The 14189-nt window shown below is 35.2% G+C and overlaps 1 protein-coding gene across 1 annotated transcript in view; it reads left to right on the top strand.

The window, feature by feature from the left end:
• Window positions 1-14189, top strand: part of ADAMTS20 (ADAM metallopeptidase with thrombospondin type 1 motif 20) — a 103740-nt gene that overhangs the window by 53388 nt on the left and 36163 nt on the right. The window contains exons 15-26 of the mRNA XM_072876036.1: window positions 452-569; window positions 3377-3472; window positions 4758-4924; window positions 5034-5163; window positions 6294-6420; window positions 7113-7323; window positions 7861-8025; window positions 8734-8898; window positions 10601-10723; window positions 12052-12159; window positions 13352-13516; window positions 13737-14027. Of these exons, the coding sequence (XP_072732137.1) occupies window positions 452-569; window positions 3377-3472; window positions 4758-4924; window positions 5034-5163; window positions 6294-6420; window positions 7113-7323; window positions 7861-8025; window positions 8734-8898; window positions 10601-10723; window positions 12052-12159; window positions 13352-13516; window positions 13737-14027 (1866 nt within the window). The remainder of the gene's footprint in view (window positions 1-451; window positions 570-3376; window positions 3473-4757; window positions 4925-5033; window positions 5164-6293; window positions 6421-7112; window positions 7324-7860; window positions 8026-8733; window positions 8899-10600; window positions 10724-12051; window positions 12160-13351; window positions 13517-13736; window positions 14028-14189) is intronic.

Here is a 14189-nt window from a genome sequence, read left to right as displayed (position 1 = left end):
TGCTAGTTTAACCAGCATAGTCTACATGTATTCCTTTGCTTGTTTTGCAGTAATGACAGACTTTAAAAGAATTGATGACCATGTACACATACATACTGCTTTTAGGATTCCAAGACTTTTTAATTTAAATATAACTTAAAATTTATACGTTATGTTGACATTTTTATACAAAATCTTTACATACTGTTATGTATTCTTATACAGTTCTTGACGTATTAAGTGTATTTGGATTGTACATTGTTAGTACAACAACACTATTGTGTTTCTCCCTTAAACATTAAACGTTCCCTTAAAGCACCCAAAAACATAAAAGGTTTTTAATGAATTGCCAAGGAAGACCAGATATATACAGTGAATAAGAATATTTTTGGGGAGTGGGAAGCTTACATTGTTTGTTTTCATTGTTTTCTATTGGGATGAATGACACAGGGCTATTGGGTTTTTTTTGTAGCAAGCAGGCTGTGATCACGTTCTGAATTCCAAGGCAAGGAGAGACAAATGTGGAATCTGTGGTGGTGATAATTCTTCATGTAAGACTCTTGCAGGTACTTTCAACAGTGCTCGTTATGGTATGTTTGTTTGTTTTGTTTTGTTTTTTTAAATCTTAATGTACATTTCAATATGGCTTAGAAATTGTTTTAAATTTGAGGAAGTGGGATTTCAGTGTGTGTTCTTTTGGGCCTCTGCCAACAAAAAATATTTGTGATTTTCAGTCACATGTGCCCTCTCAAGGATGCAGAGGCAAACACTGTGACACACTGACCCGTTCAAGGGGCGAGGCGGGGGGAAATCAGTCTGATCTAACGTCAAAACAAAAGGCACGAATAAAAGATATGATGAGGGTAAAAGTATTTTAAAAGAAAGAATGCTTCCTGCTTTGCACTTTGCATTCTCTCATCTGAAACTATGCAGCTGAAGGACTTATTCCAACATCTCCTTTTGATTGTGTAAAGAGATAGCGAGAAGTCTGTGGTGTGAGCAGCTGATGAGGTTCCTTTTTTCCTATAGTGAAAAAGCCTGTGAAATGTGAGCCTTCTCTTTCCAGAGAACATGGGCAGCAATGTTTATGTTCTTTCCTTTTCATTGGCATGTAGTGAATGAGAAACTCTTCTGAATAACTCTGGTAATGCCTATTTCTTTGATTTAGTTTCTGTAATAGAGCTACTGATAGTTCTTCTATATGTAGTCCTTTCTGGGAAGTATGGAGAGACTATTGTATGCGTGTAGCAGTGCAGTTCAGTAGTCAGAGCGTAAAACATAAGGACAGAAGTCTCCATGTTAATATTGAATTCCCAAAGGCTCCTTCATGCTGCTTCACTGGTTGAAAGAGACCACAGGTGAAGTGAAAAATATACCTGGAGAGCTGCCAAACAGGATCTTCATAGAACAAAGGAATTGCTGGTCAAAGAGGAAAGTATGCCCAGTATCCTGTTGGATTCTTTTTTTCCTAGCAGAGGTCTTGTGCCAAGCAAAAAGTACCAAAAAACTTAATGGTGGGATTCAGCTACCCTTCCCATACATATTACACGTAACTTTTCTTGTATGTGTCCATCCTGAGATGCTGCAAGAAGACACAATCAACTATTCTTATTAGAGATTGGATTTCTGAACATCTGGTCAAAACAATGAAGGAAAGGAATGTATTATTTTGATAATTCTGAGTAAAGGACTGTCAGTGTTCTTGTTTTCCACCACTATGAAAGCTCTTTTTGCTTATAGGTAACACATGAATTATATTACAAATACCTATGATACAACTGACCATTACACTGAAACTGCCATTTATACAAATATGGTTGAGACTGTCACTCTGCTGTTTATCAGCTCTGTATCATCATAGACTTGTTTGCTCCTAACTGAAGTTGGAGCAAAAAAGAAAAAACTTTTTGGGATGAGAAAAATCTTAATTTATTATTTTGGTTTTAGACTTAGTTGAATGGTTTAAATTATGTTCAAATTCTTGGAATTATAGTGTATAAAAGGTGATACTGAATTATACTACTGGACAGTATGCAAAACATTTGGGATTATCACTCAGCTGTGCTCAGGTAGAAGTGCGGCAATGCAAACAAGAGGTGGTAGCTAGCTGAACACTAAAACTTCAGTGTCTGTGGGAGGCCTATGACATCCCTAGGCTAATGACTGAAAACACCATCTGAGGAAACGTTCTTTTCCAAAGAGTTATGAGTTATACATTACAAGATAAGTATGCTAAAGTCTGTATGCTTGGTGGTCGTCTTCTAAGTTCACCTGGTCCCTCTTCATACTGACACGAGCCGTGTTACTAAGGCAGAATTTGGAGTTACACAATAGCAGCCTGTGGTGAATGCTTGTATTCATACAGTTATAATGTTGACATTAAGTGTTTAAACAGTACTGAAACAGTCATCAGAAATTCATTACAACGGAATACTAACTTCCTTAGCTCCCAATTTAGGAAATGGTAATCTACTTATGTACACATAATTATTATGCTGGCTATTATTATTGCATCAAACTAAAGTACCTGAGGATTTCCTGGAAAATTGTCATTCTCAGTGCCTTAGTATGTGGTCTAGTCTCCTGTGTATCCTTGACAACATGCTACGCAGTTTTGTTTATACTTTCCTCCCATATTTTGTCATCTTTCATTCTATTAGCAAAGGTCTTCAGTGTGTGAGATTAGGGGCTTTTTTGAATGTGTTTTGGTTTTCTTCCCAATATGTTGGAAGATTGACCAAACGCTGTGTGTTTATGCAGAGCATGCAGCGTGTCAATTTGCAATTGCAGTGCTGCCCCCAGCTGGTAAATGTGATGGACCTGTGATTAAACTAAATGTTCATTTAAATGCATGGCATAGTTTTAATAGATTAAAAGCACTGGGAAGTTAATGAATTATGACATTGAAAAGGATATTGCCATTTACATTTTTACCCACAAAGGTGAGTCAATTAACTAAAGTTAAAACCCAGCAAGACTTTTAAACACAACAAAAAAAGTGGAAAAGTTACCAAAGATTATATTAATGCTTCAAATTGCACATTTGTGTTTATTTGTTTCCAGTGTTTGCCATATTGAGTTTTTCTTAGACACAAGAATCCTTTTGAATTTGTGATTAGCATCTGTGAGAAACAGCTTTTTAAAACAGAATTTTAATGAGTTATGCAAATTAAAGTTCAGTTCAACTGATTAAAAAACAAAACAAAAACCATCAACAAAGAAATTTAATATGCATGAAGATATTCACATTTCCTTCCTAAAACATGAGGGCATTCAGCAGTGGTTGTCACTAGTGCACCGTAGGGTTTTGTGAATAAAACTAGTTAAATGTATGTTCACATTTACTAGTATTTGACTATTTTTGTATATAATAAATTTGTGAATAATTACATTGCAGGTTACAATGTTGTAGTAAATATTCCCAAAGGAGCAACAAACATTGATATTCGGCAGCACAGCTACTCAGGGAAACCAGAAGATGACAACTACCTTGGTAAAAGCCTCCTGTGTATAACATTGATGGATAGTTTTTGTGCTCTTGCCAGAGGTCTGCTCTAGATATATATTGTCAGAAGTCTGATAAAGTCTTTAGAGCAAATATCTAATTACATTGTATCATCATTTGCCTGAGACTCTCTGTAGATACTAGTTTTAGGAAAAATGAGTGAGATGCTGTTAGGTTTCTAATTCTTAAACATGTGTGTTCATTTGCCAGAGAATAGGAATTGTAGCACATTGCATCATTTTGGCAATTTTTGACTTTGTTGTGGCAATGTTAATTAAAATTCCACAAATGAACTCAGGAATACTGCAGGTATTTGTGGTTTTAAACCTTGGAAGCATACAGTTTGTTTATAAATGAAGCAGTCTGATCTTCAGCAAACTTATCAATTGTCTCACATTTCTCTTTTTCTATCGTGTCTGAGTATAAAGATCACATGTTAATAGGTTTGCAAGTGTGTGAGAGGAAGAAAGAATTCACAAGCACATTGTACCAAAAATCATGGTTGTTCTGTTTCGCAGTACTTAAGTTATATCTGAAGTACCGAGAGTATATTGGTGCATATTTTCCTTCTGTCTGTTCTTCCATTACCATCCTGCTCAACAAACTTCAGAGTATTCAAAATGTTTTCCTTGCCACTTGTTGCCCTGTTGTTGGACATGCATCTTGCAGGACACAGAAACAACCCTCACCCCCTGACACTAGCTACCATTTAAAATGTAGTAATGCCTGAATAGCATGCTTTTACTAAAAAATTTACTTTATTTTTAGATTTAATTTTTAACTTGCTAGTCATCTTTACTATTGTAATAAATTTGTTGTTATATTAAATTATTATTATAAATGCTTAATAATTTAATTTATTTTTACTTTAAAATTTGCTTTTAAAAGCCACTTCACTAGAAGTAGCTCTTGCAAATACAAGAATGTGGGCTGTAGAAAGGCCAGAAATATAGATACTAATTGTTTCCTTCTACAGTAGCAAAACCTAAATAAATTTAAAAATGATGACTGCAGTCAACCTTTCAGCAGAACAAATATTATTAAAGTTGTGTTGTTAATGCAGAGAAAACCCATGACAACTGCTCAGGTGAAAGTTACTGATGGTTAGGATTGTATTAATGTATTAGAAACTGTTTGATACAACTTTGAAGTATTACACATGGACTAAAATAAAGATAAGTGTTGATGAGAAGATATATTATTAAGAATTTTTATTGATAGAACCTTTTAATTAAATAGATGCTTTATTTCCAATATTTTATTTTACTTATAGCTTTATCTGATATTCATGGAAATTTTATCTTGAATGGAAATTTTGTTGTAAGCATGTCAAAAAGAGAAATCAATATACAAGGAGCCATTTTTGAGTACAGTGGTTCAAACAATACGATAGAACGAATTAACAGCACTGATAGAATCGAAGAAGAGCTAACCTTACAGGTGCATGTTTACTTTTTTCATAAGTTTGAAAATTTGCTACATGATCATTATGTTCATAATCTTATGTTCAAATTCACTGAAAACCAGCTATTATTTTATCTCAATTAAGGTTTTGTGTGTAGGGAATTTATACAACCCTGATGTGCGTTATTCATTCAATATCCCAATAGAAGACAGAAGGGATCTGTTTACGTGGGATCCTTACGGACCCTGGCAAGACTGTAGCAGGATGTGCCAAGGTACTGTGAATTCTTTTGTCACCAGAACCAAAGACCTGATGGCATTTAGGAAGGGACTAGTCTTAAGTACTCAGATTTTTCACCCCTACTTGTAAGGAGGAAACTCAGCACTCTCAGTAAAGTTTAGGTGCACAGAGTCTTTGAGGGCAGAATGGCTTCTGATTTTGTTTTGCTATTTTCAGTATTTATGCAATGCAATTCAATGTTCAAAACTACATTTGTGTTCCTTTCTTTTGTAGCCATGGGAGTGGTTTATAAAAAAAAAAAAAGTTGAATCAAGTCTAATGCATCCTTAGAAGGCAGTATGGTATACCTACTAAGCGTATTAGGCTTCCATTATCATATTTCCAGGTGGTCACTGACTGATTTGTCTAGTATCTTTTATATATATTTCTTTGTCTTTTTTGGTTATCTGCTACTTGGGGTGAAGCTATTTGAAGGTCTTTTTTACAATTTTTTACAATTTTGTTATTCTATAGGCCATTCCAGTGTAAAAATAAAACCGCAATATGTATGAAGTGTACATATAAAGTGTATGTACACAGAATAATGATAGATACTCCTATTAGCAGGTGCTAGAAATGCCTGTACTTGAGGTAGGTGATTGTGAGTTTCTTCTTGTTTTGAGTCAGGCTGTAGATATGCTCACGTGCTAGAAAAGCAGAGCATCTGTCAACTGTGATACTTCTCCCCGCACTCCAGATCTTTTAGGTACCTCATGACCAAATTTTCTGCTTCCTTAAAGAAAAGGATCACAACCTCTAAGTTAACATGGTGGTTTGGTAATTTAGTAATTAGCAAAGGACAGACTTAGCTAATTACTTGGAATACTTAGCCTGATGAGTATATGGACTGTTGCACTTTTGCACTTTTCTGGAAGTTGATATCCTTGTGAGATCACTGTAGTACAGCCTGGAGATGTCAGGGGTGACTGGAACAAAGTTGTTCTCCACCTGGAATGTAGTCAGCTGCACAAAGCAGCATGTTTGTACAGAATCTGCTGCATACAAAGATTAGTGTTAATGGGGTATCATCTCAGTTAAATTCCTAAATGATGAATGGAATCCATTAGTGTAAAAAGGCACTCTTATTTTAGCCCTTTATTTGCTTTTTTTTGGTTCCTTTTCAAGGTATTCGAAGAAGAAGAATGACATGCATACGTAAAAGTGATCATGTGGTAGTGTCTGATCAAAGATGTGAACTTATACCCACTGTACCAGATGTCTTTGAGGAGTGTAATAAAGAGTGTGAATTAAGGTAAAAAGAGGTTCCTAACTGATGGAGCTATTGTGGTCTTATAGATTGTTGTTGGTAGAGATTGAAACAAAATAATTCAGATTGCTTTATCCTCTGTCCCTCCACCCCTCTCTCCCTCCCTCATCCCTCCTTTCCTCCCTCCTTTCCTCAAATCCGTCTCTCCCTCCGTCTCTCCCTCCTTTCCTCAAATCTGTTGGTATAATGGGTTTATACATTAGGTTTACACCTCTGAATCTAAGTAGAACTAGTGTACTTATCTAATTTTTATTGGTAAAGTACAAAGACTTTTGTTAGGGTTGTGAATCTGTTCTATATATCCTGGTGCAAAAACTTGTATTACTGGGCAGAATACGTATTTCACCAGAATTGTACCCACAACTGGAACTAATTTGAAACAGACTTGTGTTTTTGCGCTCCAAGAAAGCCCATGCTGAAGTGTTCAGAGGATGAACAGTTAGAATTATAGCTTACATTTTTCAAAGTCACCTAGGAGATTAAGACAAAAGATCCTTTAAATTTAAAAAGATGTTTTTAAGCCTATGAGTCAAATTCTTTTATATTGCTTTGAAAATTCCAGCCATGAGGTAGATTTTACAGTTTTTTTCTGTTCCCTAAAATGCATATCTATATTTACATGGCAATTCCTGGTACATTCTCTGGGTGCTTTATTCACCTACAGTTTATCCTTGTAGGTGGCACAATGTTGGCAAAAGTGACTGCACATCAAAGTGTGGCCCAGGGTATCGGTCGATGGAGATCCACTGCATGAAGTACTCTATTTCAAAAGGACTCAGTACTCCAGTGGATGATAAGTACTGTGCTGATCAGCAAAAACCACCAACCAGAGAGCCCTGCCATGGTGACTGTATGTTAACAAGTTGGCACTATACAGAATGGTCAGAGGTACAAATTCAAAACCTTATAATTGTACAATTATAGTTCTGGTTAGCATTCATATCAAATTTTTATTTCTATGTGATTTTTTTTAGTTTAAGTAACTAAAAGAAAATAATGTTTGACAAATGCAGAATTGTAGGAGGAGCTAATACCAATCTTTATATTTCAGCAACTTCCTCATATTTTTGTAAGAAACTAGCTAAATTGTTTGCAGCTTGGTTTTGGAAGTCAGCAGAGAAGATCTCGTGGTTAAAGGTGTATATTTTATTTACAGTCTTAATAATTTACTGCTGGGAGTATTTTGGAGAAAAGGAATAAGTACAATTTCAGTTTTAATCTTCATTAAAGGGTTTTATCTTGGAACTACTAAACAAAGTGCCAAATTTATCTCACGTGAACATATTAACAGTCTGTGGATTAAATGTAGAATACATTTGTCTAATGCAATCATTAATGTCTTTCACCTTTGAGACCGATAATGTATTTTGACCTGGTTTTATCATGTTGTGTTTCCTGTTTCATAATATTGTCTATACACTGCAGTGTTCCAGGAGCTGTGAAAGAGGTGTCAGAACCAGAGAAGCTTTTTGTATGAACAATTTGGGTCGTCATCTTCCTGACAGAGAATGCCAGGAACTTCCAAGACTCATAACACAGAGTTGCAATGAATTCTTATGTCCAACCTGGTCTGTTAGTGAGTGGAGCGAGGTAATAACCCATGTAAAACTTAAGACACCTTTGGTCCTGGTCATTGATATTAAAATAAGCTGCTTTAAGTGTTTGGTTTTTTTGTTCTGGCTATTTTGGGGCACATGATAGTAAAAATTCTGAAGTCCTAGGATTTGGCTGATATACATCCCAAATGTACAAGTGGTATGAGAACTTCTGAAAAACACACCTAGAATTTATTTTTCTCTGAAATTTTGTTACATTAAAATGAGGTAGTGAAGCTACTTAAAGTAAATCTATCTACAGTACTATGCACACCTTCCTTTTTTATGAAGCCATGAGAACCATCCAGCCAACTGAAGAACAGGATTATATCCATTTTATTATAGATTATATGGGTATAAAAGAATCATGGATAGTTTAAACATTTTTCCTGTTAAAGCTGTGATATGTGCACTCATATTTTAAACACTTATTCTTTATTCTAATGGAAATAAATGATCTGTACATTATTCTCGTATTTTTGTAGCTTTAGAAACTTAATAGTGATTCCTTTGTATTACAATTTGGGTTGATATTTACAGGAAATTGAGAGTTCATAAAAGAACTAGTTTTGTTGGACTACTTTCATTCATGGAATATTTTTGTTATTTGTTATCTTTAAAATCCAAAATATGACTAAAAGAAAGTGAAGCCATTAATGCAGATTCATATCTTTACAAACTGAAGACTCTAATAATTTTACAGTGTCCTGTGACATGTGGCAAAGGAATGAAGCATCGTCAAGTATGGTGCCAACTTAATGATGAACAACTGAGAGATGATTTCTGTAATCCAAATGGTAGACCAGAATCAGTAACACCATGTGAACTTCATGAATGTGCATCTTGGCAAGTAGGGCCTTGGGGATCAGTGAGTACATAAGGATTTCTGGCTTCTTGTTTTCTAGTTCAGACTATGAGTGATCACAAAACAATACCTTTTAAACATTTTAATTGGATCTTAAGCAGTTACTTTAGTTGAATTGATTCACCTGTTTGTTTGCTCCTATTGGCTATCTAACCTGTAATTTAGGAACACCCATATATAAGTTAAATGCCTAAAATAGTCATTGACCCTGAGCCTTAATATCAAAGATGCTTTTACACATGAATGTATTATATCTTCAGAATAATGAAAATGTAGATAGCAAACCGTTCAGATGAATGAGACAGGTAAAAGACCAAATATTTATAGGTGTGTGGGCAAATGTAAGTGGTAGCTTTAAGATCGTAGAAGTGTATATGCTAATAATAGCAGGCAAAAAGACTTAGTATTTTGTTATGTTTTGTTTTGACCTTCAGTGATAAAAGATCTGCTATCTCTTTATGTGAAAGTGCAGTTGAAAAATATGTTCCTGTGTGTAGTGATGCTCATCTAAAGTATACCAGAGTGGCTTCAAAAATCTAGAAAAAAGGGAATTGATTTGCAAAGGAAACTTTTGTCACCAAATAGATGAGAACTCATTAAAAAATAATAGGGTACTCATCTTATGAAAGCTCCATGAAATTCAGGTTACTCAAACCAACAGAAGTGTTGGATTATTCAGTGTTTCTTGGATGTTAGTGAGAATTTATAACTGAATAGCAGCTGATTATTTATTTTTTTTACATATAACCTGTTAGTAAAATAGAGAATAAATATACCTTTGGAAATTAAGTATATTTTTAACTTAAACAATTCCTTTGTATAGAACTTTTCTCATGTAATATTTTTTTCCTGTTAAAGATAACCACACTATTGTCTAACATAATGTTGAATTCCTTTTGAGTGATCTTTTGATCACAAGGTGCTGGCTTTCCATTCCTACAAGCTAAATGCAAAAATGAAATAAAAAATTAATTCAGTCCCATGATATAATTCTTCTGAATAAAAAAATCACTGTGGATGGCCTTGCTGGAATAGCTTGTACAAGCAATTTACCAATCCATGTCACTGGAGCAGAGCTTTCCATTGCAGTTTTTCCACCGTACCATCTGGTAATAGTTATTAATGACCTGAGTTTTTACCAGTATTTGTGCTTGAACCACAACATTTATAGGATGGGATTCATGTCATAATATCTTCAGCCATCTAATATTTTGGGTGCCTTCTTTTGAGTGTGCTCTTGTCAAACTCTATAGTGAAGGAAAAGACATTTAACAGCTGCAGCTAGTGATTCATTTGGAAGCCACCCCTTACTCCCTTCCACCCCAACTTCCTCTACTCCAGTTTTTATTGCTGAGCATGACATTATATAGCATGGATTGTACCTTTGATCAGTTCGGGTCAGCTCTCCTGGCTGTGCTCCCTCCCAGTCTCCTGCCCACCTCCAGCCTACTCACTACAGGGCATAGAAGGGGGAAAAAGAGAAAGCCTTTATCCTGCACAGGCACTGTTCATCAATAGCCAAAATATTGGAGTGTTATGGAGACTGTTTAAGCACCATATGGTCTGCCATGAAGAAAGTTAACACCATCCCAGTAGTCATTCCTGTTCATTCTAGAAGGAGTTTTAAAATAGAAAATGTAATTTAAAATTAAATTTGATTATAAATAGCACTGTTTCAAGTGTGTGAAATTATTGACTTTAACAGTGCGCTGTAACATGTGGACGGGGATACCAGATGCGTGCAGTCAAATGTGTTACTGGGACTTACAGAGTTATTTTGGATGATGACAGGGAATGTAATGCTGCTACTCGTCCTAGAGATAACCAAGTAAGTTAAAAAATACCTTTCAGTTGATTGTACTTTTTAGTTAGAAGCATCTAAATACAAGTGTTGTCTGCTGACATTTTGAAGGAACTTGCAGGAAACGAGTTCTAAAATGAGAAAAAAAAATTGAAACTATCTGCTTTTTTTCCTGAACTTCAAATTTGGCCTAGGGAATTAAGTGAAAGAGGAGTAATTTGGAGATTGGAGATTTGAAAATTTGGTATATGATTGAAGGGGTCCAAAGGCCTTTGATTATTTTGAGGGGGAAGCTCCAACATGTAGAATACTATAAGGAGACTGCTTGCTGTGGTGCTTAATAATAGCACCTAACCGGCTTGGTATTCTCTAAAATTCTGCTTGTATATAGTTCTTAAAAGAGTGACATAGTTACTTGAAGAAAGCTTCAGTTTTTGGAATAATACTAATTCAAAACTGTGTAGACATGAATTATGATTCAGTATGGTATTGATATGGTTCTTTACCTTTTCTTCTTGTCCCAGTTTACTTACTTCATCACTTCCCTTAATTTAAATCTATCATTTTTCAGAAGAAATGTTTTTAATACAGTCAGTGGGTGTACTTTTAACTAAAAGCAATTGGTGTCTTAGGTGCTATGTATTAACATGTTGATCTGGCCACCAGATTGGTACATCTCATTTATATCCAGCTAAGCTGGTAACCGCCTACGTCCTTGAGGGCATATTCTGCTTCTTGTCTCAAGGAGAAGAGGTAAATAAAGGATTCTATGGTCCAGAGTAAACCAGTCACAAGTTACCACCCTTCTGATGGCTTCTTGAATAAGATTTGAAAATATAAAAGCCAAGTAATTGGTGTAAATTTATTTCCACTTACATGTGAAAACACTGGGTTTGAGTATGCTTTGTATTTTGAATTGTGGTACCTGTTTGGCCGTTGACTGAAACTGGGCAATTTTGTGTTCTCAGCAGGACAGGACAGGACAGCACAGCCACTATCTTCACTCAGTTCTGTACTGCATGTGGCTATGAAACAGGGCACAGTAATGTCTATGCCCCTTGTCTCCAGCAAGTTGCCCAACACAGTTCTTTCTCAAAGTGCAAATATTATTAGTTATTACTAATACAGTTTTAACATCAAATAAATTTTATTTACCTCTCGATTTGAAACAAAACAAAACAACTCAATGAACAGCCTTTGAATAACGCGAGGGAAAAGTTAGAAGCTGGTATTTACTTGTTAATTAATGCTGGCTTATTGTAAAGGTAAGATCTATCTCTGTGGGAGCCATTTCCTTTACATTTGGCTCTTCCAAAATGTAGATTTTGAAAACTTTTTTTTTTCTCACCTCACAGGAATGTGAATTGCCCTCTTGTCCAGAAAATACAAAATTATGGACTACATCGCTTCCTCTAGTTCATGTGGGGAAGGTGACCCAATGGAGATATGGATCATGGACCCCAGTATGTAATGTAATAGTGGTCGCATCTTGCAGAGCAGTCCTCCATTCCTTCACCCATTTTCCATAAAGCTCTCATTAATATATTTTTCAGACTGAAATCTGCTTGGGATAAATTTTAAAGGAATTCTAATTTTTTTTCTTTTAAGAACCTGTTTCTTAAGGAGGAGATAGACACTCCCAGCAAATTCTGTGTGCTTCAAATCTAGCCAGGGAAAATAAGGAAGGGAAAAAAACCAGGATTCTAGGAGCTGGGGTTCTGAGCAAAATAGCTTTCATATGACTGAGAGTGTGCAAGGAAGTGTTTTTTTAAGATAATCGATCAGTTTCTGAGTATGAACACCATTCTAAAATATGATTTAAATCTTTTATGTGAGTAGCAATTTTAAGCAGTTTGGGTCTTTAAAGGTCTAATTTTACATAATTTGTAAAATAAGCATTAAAAAAAATGGTTTCTACACACCCTTTGTTTAATGGAAGAGTTTTTGATTTTGATAGTGTTGAAACTTAGTTTTACTTGACAGCGATGTGACAATTTAAAATGATCTATAAAAATGTGGGCGTGTCTGTTAATCTCTTGAGGTTCGTAACAAAGCATATAACACAATTACATCTTTGCACAACTATTTTAACTAAATAGCAGTAAGGCGTGCATAGACTGAGGCTACTCAGAAACTCTTCACTAAATCCACCTTGAACTTCTCAGCTATAAAGGCATCAGAAGGGGCTCAATGGAATGTGCTAATATAAATTAGAATGGCAAATGGATTGTGAATATCAGTTTTTATTATATCAGTTGATGTAAATATTGCATCACTGTATAATAACTAAAATGTTCTGGAAGTTACTCTCTAACGTTTCTATTATTATATAATAAAAGAATTGCCGTTGCAACTGTATAATGATTCCATGTTATAGTTGAAAAGCTACCTGTTCAGATATGCTGAATTGTTTCACAAAAACTAAGGCCATGCAATTCAGTTCCAAGCCAACAGGAATTCTTAAGGCCTAAACCATCCAGCAATATTTCACTTTCCTTCCTGAATGCATGGCTCTATCATTGTGAGATGGAAATCTGGTTCTCAGTATTTAATTCTAAAGTCAAGCTGACACTAAGCTATGTTAGTATTTTAGATGCTTGCATGATCTTGTTTTGGTCTCCTAAAGTGCGATGAGCTTGGATTGTTCTCTGACAGTGCTCTGCGTCCTGTGGGAAGGGTAATCGTGCTCGCTATGTGAGTTGTAGAGATGCTCATGGAGGAATAGCAGATGAATCTTTCTGTGCTCATTTACCACGACCAGCTGAAGTTTCAAGCTGCTTTAGCCCATGTGGAGAGTGGCAAGTTGGAAATTGGTCCCCTGTAAGTATTAATTATAAATTTTTTTTTAATGTGTCTATTTAGATTGTTGGCCAAAGTCTCTGGTTAGAAATGGGGACTTCATATTCTGTGCAAGTGTGATTGAAATTATATCTCTTGAAAAAACAAAGTATACATTTCTTAATGTCAAAAGTAAATATAAATGTCTTTGGCTATTAATTATCAATGTTCTGTCACAAATGTTGGGTTAATTTTTGGTCAGTGCACAGTTACGTGTGATAGTGGAATAGTAACAAGACAAGTTATCTGTGTCAACTATCATCAACAAATCAACGAGAATTACTGTGATCCCGAAGGCCGACCTTCCAAAGAACAAGAATGTAACATGCCACCGTGTCCACCAGTTTATCATCATATTCCGAAAATACATGACCATCCAAGCCATTTTCCAGAAATAGGTTACCTTCCAATACACCATCCACATGACAATATAAACCAGTGGAACCGTCCCTCTGTGGGAGGATATCAATGGAGAACTGGACCCTGGGGAGCAGTAAGAATATTTTTTTTAATATATTAATTTGTTCTCTCACATGTGTGTTAACATTTCTAGAAATGTTATTGCAGTACAGATTTGGTCAAAAGAGAAGCACATTTATTTTTAAAAATATTATTATTATTCTCAAGAATATATTAAATTCAAAATAATATTTCT

The sequence above is a fragment of the Ciconia boyciana genome, chromosome 1 (genome assembly GCF_034638445.1).
Source record: "Ciconia boyciana chromosome 1, ASM3463844v1, whole genome shotgun sequence".
NCBI lineage: Eukaryota > Metazoa > Chordata > Aves > Ciconiiformes > Ciconiidae > Ciconia > Ciconia boyciana.
The sequence above is the reverse complement of the archived record's forward strand: the minus strand, read 5'-3'. Positions and strand labels throughout refer to the sequence as shown.